The sequence below is a fragment of the Uranotaenia lowii genome, chromosome 3 (assembly GCF_029784155.1).
Source record: "Uranotaenia lowii strain MFRU-FL chromosome 3, ASM2978415v1, whole genome shotgun sequence".
Taxonomy (NCBI): domain Eukaryota; kingdom Metazoa; phylum Arthropoda; class Insecta; order Diptera; family Culicidae; genus Uranotaenia; species Uranotaenia lowii.
This window is the reverse complement of record NC_073693.1, coordinates 268,369,526-268,394,365: the sequence shown is the minus strand read 5'-3', so window position 1 is coordinate 268,394,365 and position 24,840 is coordinate 268,369,526. Positions and strand designations below refer to the sequence as shown.

Below are 24,840 nucleotides of genomic sequence, written 5' to 3'. Positions count from 1 at the left end.
TGTGACGTTTGAGGGAATCATGAATTGAAAAACTGTAGAATTTATGTGATGAAACAACGCCCATAAAGTAGGCCCTTTATTACCGATTATAGAGCGTAAACTTGCACTAGGTATTTATTTTTTATCTAATATCATGGTTAAAAGATGCTTAAAAGATGGCTTTTTAACATCATTTTGTAATTAATTTTTGATAGCTAAACTTTTGACAAAATTATGTTTCAAATAAAGAATAAATGTTAAAACCAATTTACTTTCATACACAAATTTTTAATTTTTAACAATGACATACTCAATTCTAAAAAAAGGTAACGAAAAATCTTTTGATGGAAAATGAAACTCAAGAAATCACCTTTCTAATGCTTTGCAATTTATTTTTGAATAATGAAAAATAGAAATCGGTTCTCCAGTTGAGGGGTGCTTGGAATGGGTCATATCTGTTTGTTGAATACAAACATTTCACACACATTCATACTTTATGTTTCTGGTGCTTTGTTTGGCGGATTATGCTACTAGCCATATAACGCCACAATCAAAATAATCGAAAAAAAATAATGAAAAAAAATGCCTCGATCATGAATTGTCAAATGTAAACTAGTCAAGCTTTAGCTCTATAATTCAGTTGATTTTATCGAGTTGAATCCGCTGCTAGATTCTACGGCAGAAAATGTTCATAGTGGCCCGATCACTGGCGCAATGTGTACATCATGTTGCAGTGCATACATTAGAGATCAAGATGATTTAACAATCATAAGAGCTTATTTTCCGGTGCTCAAAAATTATAATATTTTCGTAATTTGAGAATCTAATTGTTTTTTTTTTTAATATTTCTTTAAAGATGATAAGGAGACTTCTATAGGAATTGATAAGATGATACTATAGGGACAACAAAACTTTTCCTCATGAAAATATATTTGAGAAAATACGTACTTTCGTAGAAAAGAGGAGTACTTACTATGCCCCGGGAGCTCGTTATGCCCTCATCTTTCCTATCCTTTGCATAATTCCAAATATGCCAAATACCCCGGGTGGCTTGAACCCATAGTCCATTGTATTTCAGTCTTTCGTTCGTTTTATGACATTTCCAACCCTCCACTAATCCCCTTCAATAGAGTTAAGCTATTTTTGATATTTTTTCAAAAAATAGTTGTACATTTATAATCATTATCATACCTTGTAACTTTTTCACCCAATCAAAAATTTTTGGAACAAATAAATTGCAAAATTTAAAAATACTTAGCTGAATTTTCCGGATCTTATGTACGCCACAATTTTTTGAGTTTTTTTTTTCATTTTTTTCCAGTTACATCAACCACTGTTATCCATCCCCTGCATTTTCACCATATGAATGATGACTACCGCCCAGTATTTGAAAAGCATGCTAACACAAAGAGAATTTATTAAAATTGTGCTCCTCTAGTCGACAATTTTGATAACAATTCCCAGCCCCAGCTTAGCTAATAATTTCCGTTTCCGCATAAATACATTTCTTCCAGAAGCCAAAGTTCCTCATATTATTTGATTCCTCCTTAAATCGTCAACTCCCATTTATGCTTTTTTTACAACACAGTTCGACAAATCGGCGTTCAACAGGTAAAACTATCCTCCACCTTTTCACTATTGGTATTCCCGGTTGAACAGCACGTAAAATTGACAGTTGAATTAAAATTTATAATAATTTTTTAAATTTTGATAATTTAAAATTTTTACTTCCGGAAAAACACGTCTGTCACGTTCAACAAACGCCTACTTCCATCAATAGTCAATAAGGTACAAAAAAATGTGAAGGAAAGCTAATTCTAGAGTTTGTTTTGATTACGTCGTAAGAGCCACTTGACGAGTTCCGAGAAAATAGCTGAGGAAGCTGCGAGACACTTTTTTAATTCTAGTTTTAGAACTATCGTTCAGAATTGTCTGAAAACTTGGTATTCATTAAAATAATAGACAAAAAATATGCCTGTCTGTTCGATATGGACATTAATTCTAGAGTTTGTTTTGATTAGGTCGTATGAACCACTTGGTATGTTTTAAGAAAATCGATGTTAAAGTTTCGAAACACCTTTTCAATTCTTATTTTATGATTGCTGGTCCAATTCGTCTGCAAATGCGAAATTTAATGTAAAACTATACGCAGAACATGATGATGCCCTTGAAACTTACATTAATTCTTTTCTTATCAATGAAGATGTACTTACGACATATTGCATTTTTCTTTTGCCGCAAACGTCCTTTTGATCAATATCTAGATAATTTTGTGTGCATAAACTGAGGTGATTGGCCCAAACCTTCACTTATTGATTCAAAGTTGATTGAAGAAAGGCTTTAAATGATAATCCTATTCAGTTAGTACGCGTAAATCCTTGATCGATGGTAATTTCTAATTACTGCATTGTGATGCTGGCCATTGGGAGTCCACCCGGACATTTTCAACCATTACCATAGGTGCTACTGGTCGTTCGAGGAGTGTGAAAAAGCATCCATCTCTTGATTATTTTGTTTGCCTCTGTAATGAAAAAAATAACACTGACCATTCACACAGTGGAAATAGTGAAGCTTATGGTACTCACCCAACACCAATTTTGAGCCATTTATTATATTAGCACAGCTATGATCACTCCTGGAGACAGTTTCTTTTTTTATTCACACGAATTTTCATCACTTTCAAAGAACTTTTTGCGACGAAGCATTACGTCGTAAAAACCAACCTGCCGAATTGTTTTTAGCGACCTTTTGCATCGCGGCAAATACACTGCAATGCAAAATGACGCAAAAACCAAATTGCACTCAAAAATGAAAAAGTCAACATACGTCCTAAATTTAAATTATTGTGTAAAAATTATTTAATGATAAAATGAAACCATTTTTTACCAAAGATAAAATACATGTTTATCAATCGTTTGCAGTGAATAACTCGATTTTGGTCATATTGGTTCGTACGACCTAATCAAAACAAACTCTAGAATTTTATTTTACTGTCAATAAGTACTTACAACCTTCTGCATTGATTGTTTGGCGCAAACGTCCTTTTAGAAATTGATGAATTCAATCTTGTTCCTCGATTGCATCTGCACGAAACTTCGCTTTTCCGTTTGAAGTTGAATTAAGTGTAGTTTAAAACAATCGGAAGCACAAGTATAACAAGGAATTGTCACCTCAATGGTTCCTTGAATCGATGCTAAGCGGAACTGTCAGTCTGTAGAAAGTTTCTTTTGGACTGACACTAATATAGCTATCACCTGTGACTCCGTTGATCGCTTAAGTACAGCGTAAACTTGTCCAACGCTGATAAATGTTCGGAATGCATCTGTTGTAGAAAAAAGAACTGATTGTCTCGGTTAGTACAAATAATAAACATTTATTTTACATACAAATCTTATACAGTCGGTCTGGATCCACAACATAAACTGCGATATTTGTTATGAGACGAACTTTGTTGTCTGTTGTTGTTGCTGGAAACCTGAGACGGTCTCAGTGTCTCTCGAAGAAAGTGGAAGACGCTGAGACCGTCTCGAGACGAACCGTCTCCTAGTGTGGACTAGGCTTAAGACAGCTTGCGTTATTTTGTGTCTTAAAACCCAATTGCACACAAAAATGAGGAAGTCATTACACGTCTTAAATTCAAATCATTTTGTAGAAGTTATTTATTGAGTAAATGAAACCAAGTTTTTATCAAACGTAGAATACATGTTTAACACCTGTTATTAATCTTTAGATCAATTTTGTTTACAATGGTTCATACGACCTAAACAAAACAAACTCTAGAATTAGGTTCTTACTTAAAATCTTAGATAATTTCATCAGATTGGGAATCTTGAGCATCAGATTATTTTTTAAACCATTTACAACCGTCAGCATACAATGTAGATTGTAATAGCACTTTTCGAACGAGTGCATTCATTGCTGCAGACATCATCCAATCAGCGGCTTTTTTTTCGAAATCGATTAAACTTCTCCCCGGGGAAAAGTGAGCGCTCCAATTGGTTCTCAAGTGGCAAAACGGGCAACGGTCGCCAAATAAGCGAACTCCTTGGCCGGCTCGAATACCCGGCGAACATGAAGACATCGACCGGGGACATCGAATCAAAAACCACACTCGAACCGATCTGTGCGTTTACTGGTCGACCCACACACACCCACAAGCTGGTTGGTGTATTTATTTTCCCCCCCGATGCGCATCGTTTGCCTTTGCGCAGTGCCATGATGACAGTGTTGCTGTTGGTTGTTGGCGCAATGGAGTGCCCAGTCAGCCAGCCAGTAGTGGGATGTTCAATTTTATGACAGTTGTATGTACGTGGGTGGTTGGGTATTATTGGATGGATGAAGTGTATGGCGCATGATCCGAATCCGAATGAGATTTCACGTTTATACATGTAGGTATACGCTAGAATTTTTGATAAGAAGCGATGAACGGTGGAGAGGGAATTAAGGGGGGAGTAGGGTCTAACGGGTAAAAAAAACACCATTTTCACGATTTTTTTCTAGAGCTATCGTTCAAACAAATGTATTCAAATTTTTTGCATTATACAAAGCATTGTTAAAAGAACATTTAGTAATTTTTTCGTAGAAAAATATTGAAAAATGAGCCGGTGACGGAGCACTTTCGAGGATGCCTTTTAGAAAACAGGATTTGCGGTGGTCATTGTATCTCAGCACAGAATTATCTGCAGCCAAAAAATCAGAGCAAAATATTTTTAATAGATGTTTTTCTGGACCCCAACGTTTTTATTTAACTTAAAAAAATTTATGAAATTTTTGTGGCTGTTTGAAATAAAAACTACGATTTTTCACGAAAAAATCCGCCTTTTTTATCTGTAAAATCTCCCCAAAGTAAAACAAAAAGAAAAACGTTTGGGTCTGGTATTTTATATGTAGAAAATATGTTCCAAATTTGAAAAGTATCGGATAAGTAGTTTTCAAATGACGATGTCCACTAACTTGTGCTTTCGAGAAAAACGCGTTTGAAGTTTCTGCTCTTACATTCTTGCAGTATTAGATAGGAAGAGATAAAGGCCTATAAATTATACAATTTTGCTTCAATTTACTTGAAAATTCGACACAACATTCTTGAAATGTTTTACAATAAGAAAATAAAAAAATAAAAATCGATTTTTTGAAAGTGTTAGACCCTATGCAATATCTCAGAAACTTCGCAACTCTTTTAATTGAAATTTTGAAGAGTGATTGTTGAAATATGAAGTTAACATGTCTGAAGTTTTTAAAAATTTCATCGATGTGATCAAAAGTTACGCGATGTACAATATTTCAGGCATGACGAATGTTTCCATAGGAAAATCATATTTTATGTTCAACAACAGGTAAATCTGTTTCAATCAAAAATCTCAAACAATTTTGTGAGATTCTGATTTCAAAACACAAATGGATCATTTTTCTTTTTTTTCTTTTCTTCATTGCTTCTGTCAGACAATATTTGATTGATTCGTGGATGGAAAAGTTATTGTTCTCATGAATCGTCCAAAATTCTATAGAAATCGCATTTTTAGGTTCATGCCTGAAATATTGTGTATCGCGTAACTTTTGATCTCATCGAAAGAACTTTTCAAAAACTTCAGGCATGTTAACTTTATTTTTCAAAAATCACTCTTAAAAATTTCAATAAAAAGCGTTGCGTAGTTTCTGAGATTTCGCAGTTTGAATGGTAAAAGTTCAAAAAGTCAGATTTTCGTAGAATAACTGTATCTCTGGCCACACAAACTTTAGAAAGCTTAAATTTCGTGAAATGATAGTGTGATAGTTGATCTATCTTACGCAGAAAATTTGATAAAAAAATATCATCAGAGTAAAAAGTTATGGAAGTTCAAAGTCCAAGTGACAGTGCGCGTGCTTCCTATACACTTGTATAGAAACGAATGAAATAGTTACAAATTTGTAACTAATAAATTATAAAGGAAGTGAATAACCGTGGTTTTCTTCATTTACACATATTTCCAAATTTTTTAAATGAATTATTGAATTATTATTTAAAATACATGAAATGATGGGTTAAATCTATTAGTTAATCAATTGCTACTGAAATAGTCAAACTTTCAGATTTAGAGAATCAATTCTTAATTTGGATTTAGACTCAAAACTTCAATATTATTGTGTCGATGAACTGAAAGCAGTATCAGCAAGGCCGGATTAAGGGGGGGAGGGCAAAAGGGGCAATTGCCCCGAGCCACCCGGCTCAGAGGGCCCCCGAGGGAAAAAAAGTTTAACATTACTTAAATCATACTACTTCAATTTCTACAAATCTATGGAAAGAAATCAAAACTAGAAAATTGGAATGAAAACTTGAAATATAACAACAAGGGGCCTTCGTGAAATAATATCTAGAAAAGTTTTTCAAGTTAAGGGGGCCCCCTAGTAGTGAAGAAGTTCTCCCGCATTTTGCGGGCTGAGAATATCAAAATTTTGGTATTGAATTTCAAAATTATCAACTCAAAATCGGAATACAAAAATATCGTAAACCAAAACCGAAAAAAAGAAGAATTTGAAGGAAAAACACCTGCAATTTTCGTTTTTTTTTATCGAAACATGTTAGCTCACAGTATTAAGAGAGAACAGAGAAGCTTTATGATAAACATTTCAGAATTTGACCCGGGCAGTATCCGGGCAAATACCTGGTATTATTATAAATTTTCACTTTTCAATCATTCTTATTGAACTTTCCGTTGGTTTATAAATTCTAAAACCGTTTTCCTTTCCTATTTTTGAAAATAAATGCTTAAAAAAACTGTAGTTTCTTAAATTGGACCATTCGACAGTAAAGAGTCTCTTTATTGAATTCCCATCCCAAATTCTGCCTTGGACTTAAAATTCGTATTGGAACATTTTCAACTGATTTAACCCAGAATTTTATCAGCTACTGAAGTAAATATCCTGAATGCAGTATATTATTTTCCAAATGATCATTCTCAAATTATCATAAAAACAATCTAATAGCTGAGTTACCAATATCATTGAGTGATTTTCTTAACATGAATATTTCTATGTTTTTAATCTTATCTTTATCCAGATTCAATTCATTGAGATTTTCAAGTCTTGTGGTGTTTCTTCAGTTAATGAAGTTCAGCTTCATGGTTTTTCTGAATTTTGAGAACTCAGGATCTTTGTTTAAGATAATAAACTCATTTGGATTTCTTTTTTCAATGATAACTGATTCTGTGATTTAAACATTTAATCTCTATTCCTATTTTATTTTCAATCGATCTTTTTTGCACTTATACCCCTTGAGCTTTGAGGGCATCCAATTAAATTTTGGTCACATTTAGAATAACAATTTGATAACCATTTCTTTTATCTGATGAGAATCATATTCAAAACATATTCATAAACGTTTTTTTTTGTGTTTTAAGGATATAAATTTGAAGTTCACATGTGGTGAAATTTCTGTTTTGGCTCTGATTGCAACTTTAATTCTTTTTTTTAAACATAATTCATATTTTTCTCAAACTTAATTTGAAATTATGATTTAGATTTGAGACACTTAATTGTGGTTCGGAATATAATCTGATTTTTATTCTTGAATTCGTAAACTCTTATATCTGTATCTCTATGGAATTTGAGTTTAATTTTTTTGTTTATTTTTTTTTTATTTGAAGGTACCAACAACTATCTTCTAGGCAGACAACATGACTATTTGAGACAGTAAACTGAACTCATCTTTCACATGTTTGAAATGTTTTTTTAATTCTGTGGGATAGCATTAAAAAAATCGAATCATAGGGGCCCCCCGAGGAAAATTGCCCCGGGCCCCCCGATGGCTTAATCCGGCCCTGAGTATCAGCGATATAACTTGTGTAGATCTCGAAATTCAGCATTGTTGGTCAAAAATCAATAATAGTTTTTCCTAATGTTTAGCTTAATACACAGCTAATTTTTGTGTGCTGGAATGTTTTGTCCCGCTGATTTTCCAGCTAATTTTCAGCAAAAAACATTGCTGGAAATACCAGCAAACTGAATTGCTGGAAAAACAGCAATCTTCAAACAGATTTTCTAGAAACCTAAAAATATTCTGCTCATATTAATTTCTTTTAAAAATATTTCTTTTATTATTATTCATATTCCTTAAAGTAAATGTTTGCCGATAAAACTAAATTTCAGTTGCACAAAGAATTAACCATATCGCATGATCTTCCTTAATCTTTCAGTGACTATCCGGCCGGAATTTAAAAATTGAATTAGTCTGTTTCTTGTCGAATTCATGCTAAACAATCGACTTACCAAATAATTCGTTTTAGGAGTTTTTTTTTTCTATTGGACAACATCGAGTTTTTTTTTCAATTACCCAAAGTTTACTCTAAAAAATAACAAAGTGACAGATCGATTGCTGATTTTCCAACAATATGGATCAATTGCTGGAAAATCTCCAGAAAAAAAGAACAAGTGCTGGAAAAGTCAGCAAAACGAATCTTTTGCATTTGCATTTTTGTAGTCGACTGATAACGGGATAATTTTAATTCACAGGCTAAGAAATAAAACATAGGCAAACTGATTTCGGCAGATTTTTGTTTCCCAAACTTAATCCTAAAGTGCAGAGTGAAATCGATCAGTTATAACTGATAAAGTAACTACCCTACATGAACAACAACAAAATATTATAAATCTATTCTTTATCCTTTATTCATCCAACGATACAGATTTGAAGGAAAAATGTCAAAAAGTAGCAAATTTCCGGAAAAAACGATACACATTTTGTCTAGATAATCTTGTTCGGAAGATAAAGGGTGATACGGTCAAAATTTGGTCAAGGGAAAACGCGTGTAAATCGGTGAAATCGTTTATTTAAAAAATAGAATTAAATTTCTTTTTCAAGTTTAATTAGTATAAAATTCAGGAAAAATATTCAGTTAGGCTTCCGCTTTTCCAAATCTGAATTTCCGGGCCTTACGCTTAACCTCTACCATCAGATTTTGTACAGCCACCTTGTCCACCTTCTTCGCCGCAGAAAGCCAGTTTGCCTTGAACTGCTGCTCGTCCCTAGCAGTTTTTTGGTCTTCTTTAGGTTCCGCTTGACAATAGCCCAGTAGTTCTCAATTGGGCGGAGCTCTGGCGTGTTGGGAGGGTTCTTGTCCTTGGGAACCACCTGCACGTTGTTGACGGCGTACCACTCCATGGCCTTTTTACCGTAATGACAAGATGGCAAATCCGGCCAAAACAGTACGAAACAACCGTGTTTCTTCAGGAAAAGCAGCAGACGTTTATACACTCTTTCAAAAATTTTTGGTTGACAGTCCTGGAAGCTATGAAAATGCTGCTTTTCCAGCCACAGGTACAGATGGCTTGCCAAACCAGATATTTCTTCGCGAACTTTGACAGTTTCATGTGCTTGAAAATATCTGCTACCTTTCCCCTTCCTTTTGCCGTATAAAACTCCTGTCCCGGAAGCTGCTTGTAGTCGGCTTTGACGTAGGTTTCGTCGTCCATTACCACGCAGTCAAACTTCGTCAGCATCGTCGTGTACAGCCTCCGGGATCGCGCTTTGGCCGTCGTATTTTGTTTATCATCGCGATTTGGAGTCACTACCTTCTTGTAAGTCGATAGTCCGGCTCGTTTTTTGGCTCGATGCACGGTTGTAGACGATACACCCAGCTTATTTGCGGCATCTCGAAGAGAGAGGTTAGGGTTTCGCTTGAAACTACCGGCAACTCTCGTTGTCGTCTCAGCGGCTTCCGGTTTTCGATTTCCCCCGATCCAGACTTTCTGACTGTCGACAAACGTTTCCCAAACACTTTAATTACATTTGTAACAGTTGATTTGGCAACTTTTAGCGATTTTGCCAGCTTTGCGTGCGAGAAGCTCGGATTTTCGCGATGAGCGAGCAAAATTTTGATACGCTGCTCTTCTTCCTTGGAAGGCATTTTGACAACTGAAGAGTGAATTCCAAAATCAAAATAGGAGCACACACACATCTTCAAAATGAGGGGTGTTCAGATTTTTTAAATGCAAAATTAAAAGAAATACGTCAAATTGATATTGACCAAATTTTGACCGTATCACCCTTTATAAAATTTTTAAAAATCGATTGAGAAACATGAGAGATATATTGGCCTTTATTCTGCGCCGCGCGTGGCGTGAGGATTGGCGAGTCACTTCAGAGTCACATGAGTCCCGTCCCCTTATTCCCGGAGTCGATATAGGTGGGGTGACAGTCGTGAGAGTATGGTTCATTTCCAGTGAGTGACTTGAGTGAAACCCAAAATGGCCAAACTGTCAAACGCGAGTTAGTTGGGTTTAATTTTCTCTACGAAGAAATATTCAGTTTGTAGAAAACGGAATTTGTTAATTTCCATGGACAAATATGTGTAAAAAGAAGCGTTCCCCAATAACAAAAAAGTTGACGAGAGTGGCCGGTCGAAAATTAAGTCACCCGTTGGTGCGGAAGAAGAAGGTGGAGGAAATACAGCTGGTATGGCTAGGCTCTGATGGATAAAAATTTCAAGAGTGCGTTGGCCAGTTGATTCCGGATCACAAATAGGCATCTTCGTTTGGGTCGGATTTGCTCCGGAAGTGTAAGAAGTTTTTCTGCTGGAAGCACAAATGACTTTTAACCGAATCGAGTCTTCATTCGAATCTTCCTGAAAACAACACCTTCAGTTCCGGTAACAACCATCCTCGTTTCTTCAAAAACCTGGCTAAAGCTGACTATCAACGACAATGGAAAAAGTTACAGAACAAACGTAAGTACATGCAGTGCAAAACTTTAAAAAAAATCTACAGTTTCCGAATTTTATTTTAGACTCCAATAATAATACTATCGGAAGCAGGCCACCTGAACACCTGATTATGAGTTTACAGCGCGGTAAATTGGCCAACTTTTCTTCCACAGTTCCATCTTCAATACCGGATGAAAATAATGCCCAAGTTGATGATTGCTTCCCTCATCGTTTGCGCCAATACATTGGAATCCATTCGCCGAAGTCTGTAGAAAAAATAGCAACAAAATTGCTCTCGTATAAAAGCATACCTTCAGAGATGATAATTAATTTTTTTTACTTAAAAAATGGCATTAAAATAAGAATTAAAAAACTGGCTAACTGATTGCAGAATCAGGATTTGAAATCCAAAATATAGAATAAAAAGTAAAAAAAAAAATAGAGCGAGTTGTGAAGAATAAGTATTCCTAAATTTCTAAACTAAAATAAACTAAAATTCTAAATTCAATTATTATTCGAAACCATTTCTTCATTTTTTTCGATTCACTGTTTCAGTTATTTTATTTAGGCATTTCTGTCAACATTTTTGCTTCGTCGCTAACTGAAAATTAGCTTACAAATTTCTATTCATCGAAGTATCAATTTAAACAAAATAAATTCAGGTTAATCGCATGTTATTAACATTTGGATCCAATTTTTGGTAAATTTATCACTTCGTCACTAACTGAAAAGGAGCAGAAAATTTTCATGCAACATGCTGGGAAAAAAATTTGATTGAAGTTCAACAACAAAAAACTCCGCTTTACAGTAATTTCCCATTTTATTTCTATCTCGTCACCACCTGAAAAGGTACCGACAGCTGTCACCTAAAATCGTCACCCGAATGCGACGATTCTCACCCACGGTGACTACGCGAATAGGGTTAGAACTCACATAGTTCATTCGAAGTGACGTTCCTCACCCAAACCGACTACTGGAATAGAGTGACTTGGGTGACTCGACTATCTTCACGTCACTCGCGGCGCAGAATAAGGGCCATTGGTTTTAGTCAGGAGTGTAAAATTGACACTCCAGGGACTATAACGGGTAAAAATTTAAAGTACGGATGAGGGTTAATACCTTGAAATATCCCTTTTCTCAGATGATACCTGTTCAAAAATTGGTAAAAAAAATAGCACCAAAATAAAAAGCAGATATAAAAGGCAATGATGGACGTACATGGGAAAACATTCACAAAATCCAGCAAACTAAGAAATCGACCAAAACTGAAGAGACTTTACAAAATATCTTTCAAGATAATCCAGCCTATTTTATGCTATCTTAGGTCATTTCAGCTTTGAGAAGAAATGCGGAAGACGTTATCTTGGATTTCAAAATAGCGTCGGACTAAGATTTCCTGCTTATACTCGTTAAACTTTTTTTTCCAATGCTCATATTGGAGTAGTTTTAGGACACATCCGGCAATTTTAAGCATTTATAAGAAAAGCGGAAGCCGCTATCTTGGATTTGAAGATGGCGTCGCATTCAGATTTTCGACTTACACTTGTCGTAATTTTCCAATTCTTTCAAAATGAATTCAAGATTAACTTTATTTGTTGGCAGCAGTGAAAACTGCTGAACCAACCAAGACTAACTCTTTCACCAATTGTTGCCGTCTGCTCAGAGATGTTGTCGGTTCAAGAATCGTTAAACGAATGAGCCCAAATGAGCTGGGTACGCTCTTTTTATAGCGTCAAATACCCGAGCGTCAGTGAAATGGGCGGAGCTAAATCGATGGGTTTTCTATTTGGATAAAAGAGAGGATTTTTCTCACACAACTTTTCTCCGGGGCCCATGTATTAACATTCTACTACAGGAGACCAACCTGGCGTATATGGCGATTGAATTTTAAACGCCACCTTAAACAAGTTCGAAGTAACACCAATAACAAGCTTAATATCCTGCGTTTCCTATGCAATAACAACAGCTCGGCTCATCGCCAATCACTGTACCGTTTTCTACATGGGTGGCTACTCCCAACAGTCTTCTACGGTCTTGGACTTGTCAGTCGTTCAGAAACGGCGTTATTAGACACACTGGAACCCCTTTATAATCAGTGCATAAGAACCATCAGTTCAGCCTTTAAAACCAGCCCCATCCTCTCCATCATGGCCGAAAGCGGGCAGTTGCCTTTCAGTTATCTCGTTGCCAAAAATCTAACAACAAGGTCATTACGATGGTTTGCCATAGGTGGCTCAATAGACTCCCCCCTAATTACCCGAACCAACGCCTTTCTAGAAAATTTGAACATTCCCCTTCTCCCCCCAGTTTGTCCTAGAAAACCAACTCCCTTCCGCTACTGGAATGACCAAATCCCCACAGTTGACTTCAGTCTTTCCCGAAAAGTTAAAGCAGGCCAATCATCCTCAGTTGTACTCCCCCACTTCCACCACCTAATTACCCAAAAATACTCTTCCCTTCCCCACTTCTACACCGACGGATCCAAAACCCAGAGCGAAAAAGTTGGCTGCGGCATCCATACCAATGAAGGAGACAAAAGCCTAGCCCTACCACCCGCCTGCTCAGTGTTTAGCGCCGAAGCCTATGCTATCCTCTATACCCTGGAAAACTACTGCTCCGACACAGGGCCCTCCGCAATTTTCAGTGACTCAGCCAGTGTGCTAGAAGCCGTTTCCGCCGGAAATCTCAATCATCCTTGGATTTCCTCAATCACTGATCTAGCCTTCCGAAAAAATGTTACCCTGGTCTGGATACCTGGACACGCCGGAATTCCCGGCAACCAATGCGCGGATCATCTGGCTGCCGAAGGAGGTAAAATGGATCCTCCCTCAATCCCCATCCCCCAGAAAGACGCACAAAAACTGACTACCAACAACATCCAGCTTGCCTGGGACCAAAAATGGGACCGAAACCGAACGGCCAAGTTACGGGAGATCAAGAACAGCACCGGAAAATGGAATGACCAACAAAGTCGCCCAAACCGAGTTGTCCTAACAAGACTAAGGATTGACCATACCCGAATGACCCATGATTTTCTTCTCGACCGAACCGACCCCCCTGAATGCCCCGCATGCAATAGCACAATCACCGTCAAGCACATCTTATGCAACTGCATCACCTATTTGCCAGATAGACAACACTTCCAGCTTTCAAATAGTCTCCGAGAAATCCTGTCAAATTGTCCGATTGAAGAGGAAAAGTTATTGGCTTTCCTAAAACACAGCAAACTGTTCCCACGAATTTAGATAGCCACACCGAATGGGATGAATAAACCCTGGAGGCTTAAAATCCCAAATAAAACAACAAAACAAACAAACACAACTTTTCTATTTTGAATCTGTTCTATCTTATTTGACTTTCTCATCTAAATATATCCTCTACAACACTCACTACTCATTAAACTCTTTCTTCAAATGCCCAGTGAATTAAAGCATTTATAAGAAAGGGGAGCCGCTATCTTGGATTTCAAGATGGCGTCGGATAATGTAATTCTTATTTCATTCGTTCAACTGTTTTACCCAATCCCCAAATTTATGTCACCGATCATTTATTACCAGATCCAGATTTTTTTCCCATTGAAAAGGGCTCTGAAACCGCGTGAATTGCTGAAACCCTGAAAGACTGCTTACAAAAACCACAAAAAAGGACTTCGGTGTATTTCCAAAACAAAACATGGCACATATGAACAACATTTTGTCGAAATTCGAAAATTCCAGAGACCATTGAATAGGGATGTTATTGTATATCTCCTACCAATATTTTATTTCAAATAAAATGTTCAAGTGATTGCGTATCCTATTTCAACAGAATTGGCCCCATGAAATGTATCTTCGGTCGATAGTCACTCGTTTGAATGCTTCGCGGGGCAACTTCATCCGGAGCCGCTCGATGGCTTCCGGTTTGCAGCGCGAAATTCCGGCCCTTACCAAAGATCGATACCCTATAAAACGAGGAAAATTTGCCGAACTCAGCGATAGTGATCTGAGCAAGTTTGAATCCATTCTCGGAAAAGGTCGGGTACTTACGCAGGCAGAAGACATCCAAAGCTATAACATTGATTATCTCGGAAGTGTCCGCGGGTACAGCCGGGTTGTGTTGAAACCTAAAAGTACCGAAGAGGTTGCAGAGCTTCTCAAATTCTGCAACGAACGACGGCTGGCGGTTTGTCCTCAGGGTGGAAATACTGGCCTCGTGGGAGGATCTGTTCCAGTTTTCGATGAAGTCGTCATATCGCTGCAGCTGATGGACAAAATAGAGCAGGTCGATGAATACTCGGGCATTTTGGTGTGCCAGTCTGGATGTGTTCTTGAAACTCTGGAGGAAAAAGCCAAGGAGAAAGGTTTGGTGATGCCATTGGATCTTGGAGCCAAAGGTTCCTGCCACATCGGGGGAAACGTTTCGACGAATGCTGGTGGATTGAGGCTACTCCGATACGGAAATCTGCATGGATCAGTGTTGGGAGTTGAAGCGGTAAGCTTGAAAATTAAATTTCAAACCACCTATAGATACCAAACTTTCCCTTCAACAGGTTACAGCTCAGGGTCACGTTCTTGATCTGATGTCCAATTTCAAAAAGGACAATACCGGGTACCATTTGAAGCATCTGTTCATCGGATCAGAAGGAACGTTGGGTATCATCACTCGGCTGTCCATCTTCTGTCCTACGGCATCTCGGGCCGTCAATGTGGCGTTTCTAGGGTTGGAGAGCTACGAAGCCGTAAAGGATACCTTTTTGGCAGCCAAACGGGGTCTGGGAGAGATTCTGTCCTCCTGTGAGATGATGGATGATCTGTCACTACAGTGTAGCATGCAACATTTCAATTTGACGTAAGTGTGGCTCAATCATTTTGTTCTGAGTTCGTAGCTAATAATTCCTTTTCTATAATTGTTGAGCTAATTTGTCTTCTATGTTTTTTTAGTATTTGTGAGTTTTCCGAATTTGAAACGTTTCATTTAAGCTCATGTCCGATTTTATTACGGAATTTTTAATTTGAAAGTTTCAATTTTATGATGTACATATGTGAAAACAGCAAAACTTTTCAGAAAAACAAAAAAGGTCAAAAAAAGATTTGATACACTTGTGTTAAATGGACTTAAAGTTTAGTTTGACACACTTTATGAATCCTTCAATTGGAACATTCATTTTAAGCGGATTAAATTAGAAAATTGGATTTAAAATGTTTTTTCTAAAGGTTTACAAAAAACAATGGTTCCAGAAAGATTCACAATTGATTTTAAATAAATCAGGGGCCCGTAATCGAAATGTGCGCTAAAGTACCCCAAATGACCCGACTTTTGAAATAGTTATGCTCTGCAGGCTGGAATTGATCCTAGGCCTTGTACAAGATCTCATGCCAAATTCGGGACAGATCGGATTCACGGGAAGGGGTCGCTCAACGAGCCTTAAGTTTGTATGAGATTTTGAGACATTTTGTTCGGGACGAACATGAAAATCCTGTTTTTCATTAATAACTTTGGTCCCTTTTGGCCGATTTCTATAGAAAACGGGTTTTCTTAAACCCTAAATTATTAAAATATTTCATCCGAAGACTGCATTTCCATTCGAGTTAAGATAAAAAAAAAGTTACTTCAAAAATGGGATATCACTATTAATGAGGCACTGCGTCGAACATTTTGACGCAGCATTAATAGTGATGAATATCATCCTTAAAAAAGTAACCCCATTTGTCTTCGAAAACATTTGTCATAATTTAGGTTCTAGGAAAATTCATATTCAAAAGATATCGTTGTTGATAAAAAACTGGATTTTCATGATCCTCCCGAAAGAAATGTCTAAAAAACCCATAGATACAGACTTCAGGCTCGTCGATCGACCCCTTCCCTTGATCCGTTCGGGCCCAAATTCAGCATGAAACCTTGTACTAGAGGTCTAGGTTCCATTTTACATTTTGCAAGTTTGGAAATTCCCATACAAATTTGGAGCATTCTTATGTGTACTTAAAAAAAATAAATTTATTATTGTACGCTTTGCGACAGAGGGTTTCTGATTAACATCAAAATTTCATCAAAGCATTCTTTCTGATAAACGAATAATATAGAATATTTCATTTAAGTATGAGAAAAATGGATATACAGACAAAAAACTGTTTAAAATAAGATTACCAGATTTTTTCGGGCCATTTTTTATAAAAATCTGGCAAAATCCGGGTATTTGATTTCAAAATTGACGTTAAAAAATCCGGGAAAAATTTTGTCAAAATTTAGAAATTACTCAACAAAAATCAAGAAAAAAAATTGAAACAAAATTTTCTTCATCAGAACTCTTCGACAGATTTTAAATTGTATTTTGGGCTTCCAGAAGACGTTTCATGATTATTTTGCCCTAATAATTTCGTTTTAGAGGCATAAATAAAAAATGTTATAGCACAATTTGTTTTTTTTTTTTGTTTTATTGACCAAATAAAGTGAATAAATCCGGGAAAAATACGGGCTTTCTCCATTTAAATCAGGGCAAACGGATCAAGCCGGACTTTTTCCAATTTTTGAATAAAATACCCTGCCAAACCCAGATAAAACCGGGCAATCTGGCAACTTAAGTACCATGGAAAAACTAGCAAAAATATCATTTGAAATATAATCATAATATTTTTTTTTTAAATTATAGTCTTGCCCTCTAATTGACAATCACGACTTTTTCAATGTTGGAGTTGGCTGACAGTTATTGGAAACCTTATCCGGTACAAATGTGTTCGATGTTTACTCTTGGGTTCGAACTCGTGGACATCGGCTCAGGAGGCAACTGACTTGCCAACTGAGCTATATCACAAGCTCATAATATTAATGTTTATGATATTTTAGCGAAGTAGTATTTCGTTAATTCCATCAATATTAAATGTTTAAGGGGGGGGGGGTAGGGTCTAACACTTTCAAAAAATCGATTTTTTTATTTTTTTATTTTCTTATTGTAAAACATTTCAATAATGTTGTGTCAAATTTTCAAGTCAATTGAAGCAAAACTGTAGAAGTTATAGGCCTTTATCTCCTCCTATCTAATACTGCAAGAAATCAAGAGCAGAAATTTCAAACGCGTTTTTCTCGAAAGCACATTTTTAAAGTCCGTGGACATCGTCATTTGAAAACTACTTATCCGATTCTTTTCAAATTTGGAACATATTTTCTAAATATAAAATACCAGACCCCAACGTTTTTGTTTTTTGTTTTTTTTTTACTTTGGGGAGATTTTACAGGTGAAAAATGGCGGATTTTTTCGTGAAAAATCGTAGTTTTTACTTCAAACAGCCACAAAAATTTCATTAAAAAAATTTTAATTTAAATAAAAACGTTGGGGTCCAGAAAAACATCTATTAAAAATATTTTGCTCTGATTTTTTGACTTCAGATGATTCTGTGCTGAGATACAGTGTCCACCGCAAATCCTGTTTTCTAAAAGGCATCCTCGAAAATGCTCCGTCACCGGCTCATTTTTCAATATTTTTCTACGAAAAAATTACTAAATGTTCTTTTAACAATGCTTTGTATAATGCAAAAAATTTGAATACATTTGTTTGAACGACAGCTCTAGAAAAAAACCGTGAAAATGGTGTTTTTTTATACCCGTTAGACCCTACCCCCCCCTTAATGATATGCAACTACGATGTTTAAAACAAAAGGTTTAAAATAATACGTTTATCCCTGGGGAATCTTCAATATAAGAACTCAAAAATGTTCAATTGAAATTTTTATTGATTGCACTACCATTTTCATAGAACTGTTGAAACGTTTAGGAGATCACAAATGATTTTTCAAAGCGTTGCACAATGGGAGAAAAAGTGTATGAATCGCGGAGAAATTCAATATCTTTCCTACTACATGAAACAAAATCTATGAAAATATGAACACTTCCCTTTAGTGAAAATGTCCAGAAAATCGATTGGACATAGTTCCAGACGCCGCCCAAGCTGACAAACGGAGATATAGTGCCCTTTTAAACCCCTCATTTGCCTATCTTTTTTTAAAAAATACAGAAAAACACTGATTTTGACTATAAAATTTCAAACAAAAATAGATCTATTTTGTGTGATTTTTTCCGAGGAATCAAATAAAGGCTATTTGAGCTACCACACGTTTCGAAATATGGAGTTATGACTGATTTTACACCCTCATTTCCTCGACATTTCTCATTTAATTTTGAAAAAAAGTAAGTTCGGACTTGAAAATTTTGAATCAAATGAGAGTGATGAGACCTATCTTGTGTGTTTTTCTCCGAAAAATCAATTTTCGAGCCACCACACGCATCGGAAAATGGATTTATGACTGGATGTTTCCTTCAATTCTCCTACATTTTTCAATTGAAAAATTTAAATAATTCAGAAAAAGTATGTTTGGACTTAAAATTTTTTTAATCAAATGAGACCTATCTTGTGTGATTTTCTCCGAGAAGTCTTATAAAGGCTGTCTAATAAAGCCGCCACCAAGGTTGTCGAAATCACAAAAAAATCTTTAATTTCATAAAATTTTGAGCAAATTTTTTTCACCCTCAATTTTTCAACATTTTTCAATCAATTAAGGTAAAAGCTGTCAAAAGTTTGAAAAAAAATAGTAGTACCTGGTGAGATTTTTATCGAGGAATCGGATGAATATGGGCTATTTGGGCCATTGCACGATCCATTAGATTCTACACAAGAACATTTGGTTTCAATATGAAGTCAGAATATTTGAAAACTGTAGGGAAATTGAGGGTAAAACAGCCATAACTCCATTTTCAGATGCTTGCGGTGGCTGAAATAGTCTTCGTTTGATCTGGTCATCTGGTTAAAAAAAAACTTCATGTCAGAACTTGGTAATTGAAAAAATGTAGAACAACAGTGCACAGTGGTCTAGATCAAACATTTAGCGAGACAAAATTAATAACACAAAATCGGTACGTTTTAGACAAATCATATGTTCTACAAAGTTACTTCATATAACAAGCGCTTTCTTTTTAAAAGGTGAATTATTAGGACGTGTCAATACCGTGGAAATTCGAGATACTAATTTCTTTCGGTGAAGAGATAGAGTATAGAAATGTTCTAGAAAGCTATAGATTGTATCTTTTGAAGAATCTTTGCTGAACATACTAAAGTTGTGAAATGGAACGGTATCGTTTTATGATTTTTTCAAGATTAAAAAAGTAGGGCGTGTCTAAAAAAACGGTTTTTTGCTTATAACTTTTTTCATACAAGCTCTACAAGTTTGGTGTGTTTTAAACACTTTCTCAACACAATAAAACACATATTTTTCTCGAAGACTGTGCATGGTTATCTTATTGTCTTTTGAAGCTAGGAGCATTATTGTGTTAAAAATTATCAATTTTCGAGCTGCTGTATCTCGAATTGGGGCAAACGAAAAAATCTGCTTTTTGCAGCATCAACTAGGTTATAATATAAATATTTGATTCAGGAAAAACTGGAGATGCGTTTTTTGTTTAGCTCGAGATTTTTAACTTTCAACATTTTTTATTTTTATGTTTTTTTCAAACAAAACCAAACACGTAGAAAAATGTCATGCTTTAATTTTCATTGAAATCACATTCAGTCGATCAAATGATAGTATTTATGCTTTATTTCTTACCACTCTCAAATATTCCTTCCATTAAAATACTATAGCTAAAAAAAACTTTTTATATGAATAAATGCATTTCATACAACAATAGTGTTAAAAATGTTAAATTTAAATATTTTTAAATATACTGTGCTCAGTTTCAGGCAGTTGAATTTCTTTGACCCTGAATTTTAGCTTCTCTCCCCGCTACAACTGGGTTTCTTCTAACTGAAAAAAAGATTAAAAAATAACTTATTTAATTTCGTAAGTCGAATTTTAACTTACGAACAAGCCAAGAAGGATAATTCTTTCCTGATATGTAGGAAACTTTTAAAAACAATTCTATGGATCACACGTACGCATGTAACGGGAAAAAACCATAACAATATTTATTAAGATTTTTCTCGTCGATTGGTTGCGGTTTGTTCAGCCTTTTCCCGGATGATTTACAAATGTAAAATTCTGAGAACATGTGTCGGTCAAATCGTTATTTACTTTTGTATAAGCCATGGTAAAGAGAAGTTCGCTTTTGATATTGACAAATAAATTCTTGAACAAAAAACATGTTGGATGTAATAATTTTATCTCATCTTCCATTTTCAAACTTCTTCCAGAGTTAACACACGGGTGTCTTTTTTTTTTAAACAAGTTTGATTGATAATTTAGTTGAAGAGGGAAAGTCATTGCTCCCTTTTCAAAAGTTCATATTCATATGACGGTTTTCAATGTACTGATCTTAGGTTAAGTCACTCCGACAGAGAAACGCGAAACCTTCCTCTGGCGTCTACGGATCTACCATTGGTTGTACAGACGCTTGCGAGGATGCGTCTGGCGATTTTGTCAGTGATTTGACTTTTCGCCTTGCATTTTAGGTAATTTTATACTAGCAATTAACAATTAAAAAATACTGTATGGAACTTCCATTTCGCCAAATCGAATATATCTCTAAATTCAAACTTGCCAAACATAATATGCTTAATAGCACGCCTGCGCTTTCTGTGACCATTATCTGCACAAAGCATCAAATTTTTAATTACTTTTAAAGCCGGGAAAATAGAGGGTTTTAGAGGAGGATTTGATATTTTTTGTATAAAAAAACATAAAAATAAGAAATGTTGAAAATTAAAAATCTCGAGTTAAACAAGAAACGCATCTCCAGTTTTTTCTGTATCTAATATTTGTATTACAACCTAGTTGATGCAACAAAAAGCAGATTTTTTCGTTTGCCTCAATTCGAGATACAGCAGCTCGAAAATTGATAAATTTTTACACAATAATGCTCCTAGCTTCAAAAGACAATAAGATAACCATGCACAGTCTTCGAGAAAAATATGTGTTTTATTGTTTTGAGAAAGTGTTTAGAACACACCAAACTTGTAGATCTTGTATGAAAAAAGTTATAAGCAAAAAACCGTTTTTTTAGACACGCCCTACTTTTTTATTCTTGAAAAAATCATAGAACGATACCGTTCCATTTCACGACTTTAGTATGTTCAGCAAAGTTTCTTTAAAACATACAATCTATAGCTTTCTAGAACATTTCTATACTCTATCTCTTCACCGAAAGAAATTAGTATCTCGAATTTTCACGGTATTGACACGTCCTAATAATTCACCTTTTAAAAAGAAAGCGCTTGTTATATGAAGTAACTTTGTAGAACATATGATTTGTCTAAAACGCACGGATTTTGTGTTATTAATTTTGTCTCGCTAAATGTTTGATCTAGACCACTGTGCAGTGGGTTCAAACAGCTATAGCTCCTTTTTCCAAAGCGTGTGGTAGCTCAAATATCCTTCATTCGATTTTTCAGAAAAAAAAAATTACATAGCATAAGTCCCATATGGTTTGATATTATCAAGTCCAAACACGCTTTTCTGCAATATGAAAAAAAAATTAGAAAACTAAGGTTAAAACAGCGATAACTCCATTTTCCAATGCGGGCGGTGGCTTAAATAGCCTTTATTCGATTTCTCGAAAAAATCACACTAGATGGGTTTCATTTGCTCTGAAAAGTTTCAGTCCGAACAAGCTATTTCTGAACTATTTTGTAAATGTTGGGAAAATGAGGCTTAAACGGCCCATACTCAATTTTCCTATTCGCGAGGTGGCTCAGATAGCCTTCATTCGATTCCTCGGAAAAAAAAATCTCACAAGATAGGTTTCATTTGAATCAAAATTTTCAAGTCCGAACAAACTTGTTTCTGAACTATTTGAAAAAAGTAGCAGAATTGAGTGTAAATAGCCATAACTCCATTTTCCGATGCGTGTGGTGGCTTAAACTGCCTTCATTCGATTCTTTGGAAAAAAAAAAACACATAAAAGATAAATCTTATTTGGTTCAAATTTTCAAGTCCGAACTTGCTTTATCTGAACTATTTGAAGAATGTAGGCAAATTTAAGGTAAAACACTCATAACTCCATTTTCCGATGTGTGTGGTAGCTCAAATAGCCTTTAAATGATTCCTCGAAAAAATCACACAACATATGTCTATTTTTGTTCAAAATTTTCTAGTCCAAATCAGTGTTTTTCTGGATTGTTTACAAAATATAGCGGAATTAAAGTCTGCTTCATTTAATATTGGAACAAATTCTTTTGCTCATTGTGGCGCTCCTAGTGGACGTATTTGGAAACTTTTTTCACCCACGTGTCGGGAAATTCATTACCTTTCACCATGTATTTATGTCATAACACCAAACGATAGCATTTTGTAAACAACCGCCATGGAAGTCGAACGGAGAGATCAAATTGTGCACAGTTTTCTTACGAGTACGGGTACGAGAATTTCTTCAAAACAGCAATGAATAATTTTTTTAATTTTTTTTTATGAAAGAGTAAAGAAAATGCTACATTTGTATGAAAAACAAATTATGAATTCGTTAATAAATGACTGAACTACACGCAATTGTTTGTGTTCCAATATTAAATGAAGCAGACTTTACATCCGTCGAACTTGGTCAGCACTTGGTCGTACAGCTTTCGAGCACGGATTCTGGCCACATTGTTCTGCTTCAGCGTCCGATTTGGCTGTTTGCTGGCTCGGAATGACCTTATTCCTTCCCGGAGACGAATTCGTCGCACCGTACTGTGAGCGGCCTGGAACTTATTGGCCAAATCGCGGTCTGAAAGATTGGGATTCCTCTTGACGGCCTTGATGACTTTCCCACGCATTTTCCGGTCGACAGTTCCACTCCGACGCTTCGAATGCGGCTTCCGAGCCGTCGTCAATATTTCCTTGTACTGCTTGATAACACGCCATACGGTATTTCTGGGCATTTTAAGCTGTTCAGCTAGCTTCGATGCCGACAACAATGGATTTTCAAGAAAACAGTGCACAATTTGATCTCTCCGTTCGGCTTCCATGGCGGTTGTTTACAAAATGCTATCGTTTGGTGTTATGACATAAATACATGGTGAAAGGTAATGAATTTCCCGACACGTGGGTGAAAAAAGTTTCCAAATCCGTCCACTAGGAGCGCCACAATGAGCAAAAGAATTTGTTCCAATATTAAATGAAGCAGACTTTAATGGTTCAAAAAGGCGCTCTAGCTCTGTTTGTAAGCTATTGCGGCGTCTGAATCTATGTCCAATCGCTTTTTCAGGCATTTTCACTGGAGGAAAATATATTTTTATAAATTAGGTTCAGGTAGGAGGGAAGATATGGAATTTTTCGCGGTTTATACATTTGTTTCCCCATTGTGCGTTCATGGCCGTAGGAACAGGGAGGGGGGGTGTTGAGGGTAAAACCCTCTTCCCCCATGAGGGTCCAAAAATATCAAGTAAAATGTTCTTCTCGAAACTCAAAATTTTAAATGTTTCATTTAATTTTTATAAAATACTAAAGTGAATCAAAAGTAAAATGCCAAAACCTCGAATTCTTATCCCAGGTTCACAGTTCCATTACAGTTTTTTTAAACATTTCTCACTGGTTGATAGATATTTAAAGACTGTAGTCGAAAAACGCAATCAAAAGTAATCAGAAAAAAAAAGTTGATGCATGAATTTTGGATACAGTCCTTGGTTCCAAATATCGAATTTTTAATAAGATTAGACTCACTAAGGTTGCTCAGATTTCGCCCAAACGTTTTCAGTTTATTTGCAAAATCAAAGAAAAATTTAAATTGCTTGTTAGCAATTATGTAATTTGCGTCCAAAACAATTTTTTGAGCCAAGTTTATTTAAATAATCTAGCTGATGTGTTTTTTATGAAAAAGAATAACAAATTATCGAGCTTTTTCTTCTTGATTTTAGTTGAAGAATTCCCAAATTTGCCTGGATATTGCAAGATTTTTTGTTATAAACCTTGTAATCGAATGCTTTTTGGTTTTTGAGAAAAAAAAGGCCGAATTTACCCTGCTCGGATAAGTGATAAAAAAATATCTGGTGAGCTTAAGTTTGAACCAATTCCGATTTTCCGGTTCCAATTTTTTTTTATAAAAAGCAAAATTTGTTGCCTGTGGCCAGATTGTGGAATCTGTATCCAGTTTATTATTCTTGATTTAAAGTTCGGTTCATCATTGGGATAGAATCCTGATTCAAATCTAGGTTCTGCATTTAAAACTAAAATATGATTCATTTTCCATGTTCGAGACTCGTCATCCCGGAATATGAAAAGATAACATTTAAAATAACAAACCATTTTTAAGATTT

The 24,840-nt window shown here is 35.6% G+C and overlaps 1 protein-coding gene across 1 annotated transcript in view; it reads left to right on the top strand.

Moving 5' to 3' along the window:
* Positions 1 to 24,840, top strand: part of LOC129754220 (D-2-hydroxyglutarate dehydrogenase, mitochondrial-like) — a 59,409-nt gene that overhangs the window by 33,312 nt on the left and 1,257 nt on the right. Inside the window, exons 2-3 of the mRNA XM_055750133.1 lie at positions 14,460 to 15,122; positions 15,181 to 15,479. Coding sequence (XP_055606108.1) covers positions 14,475 to 15,122; positions 15,181 to 15,479 — 947 coding nt within the window. The 5' untranslated portion in view covers positions 14,460 to 14,474. The remainder of the gene's footprint in view (positions 1 to 14,459; positions 15,123 to 15,180; positions 15,480 to 24,840) is intronic.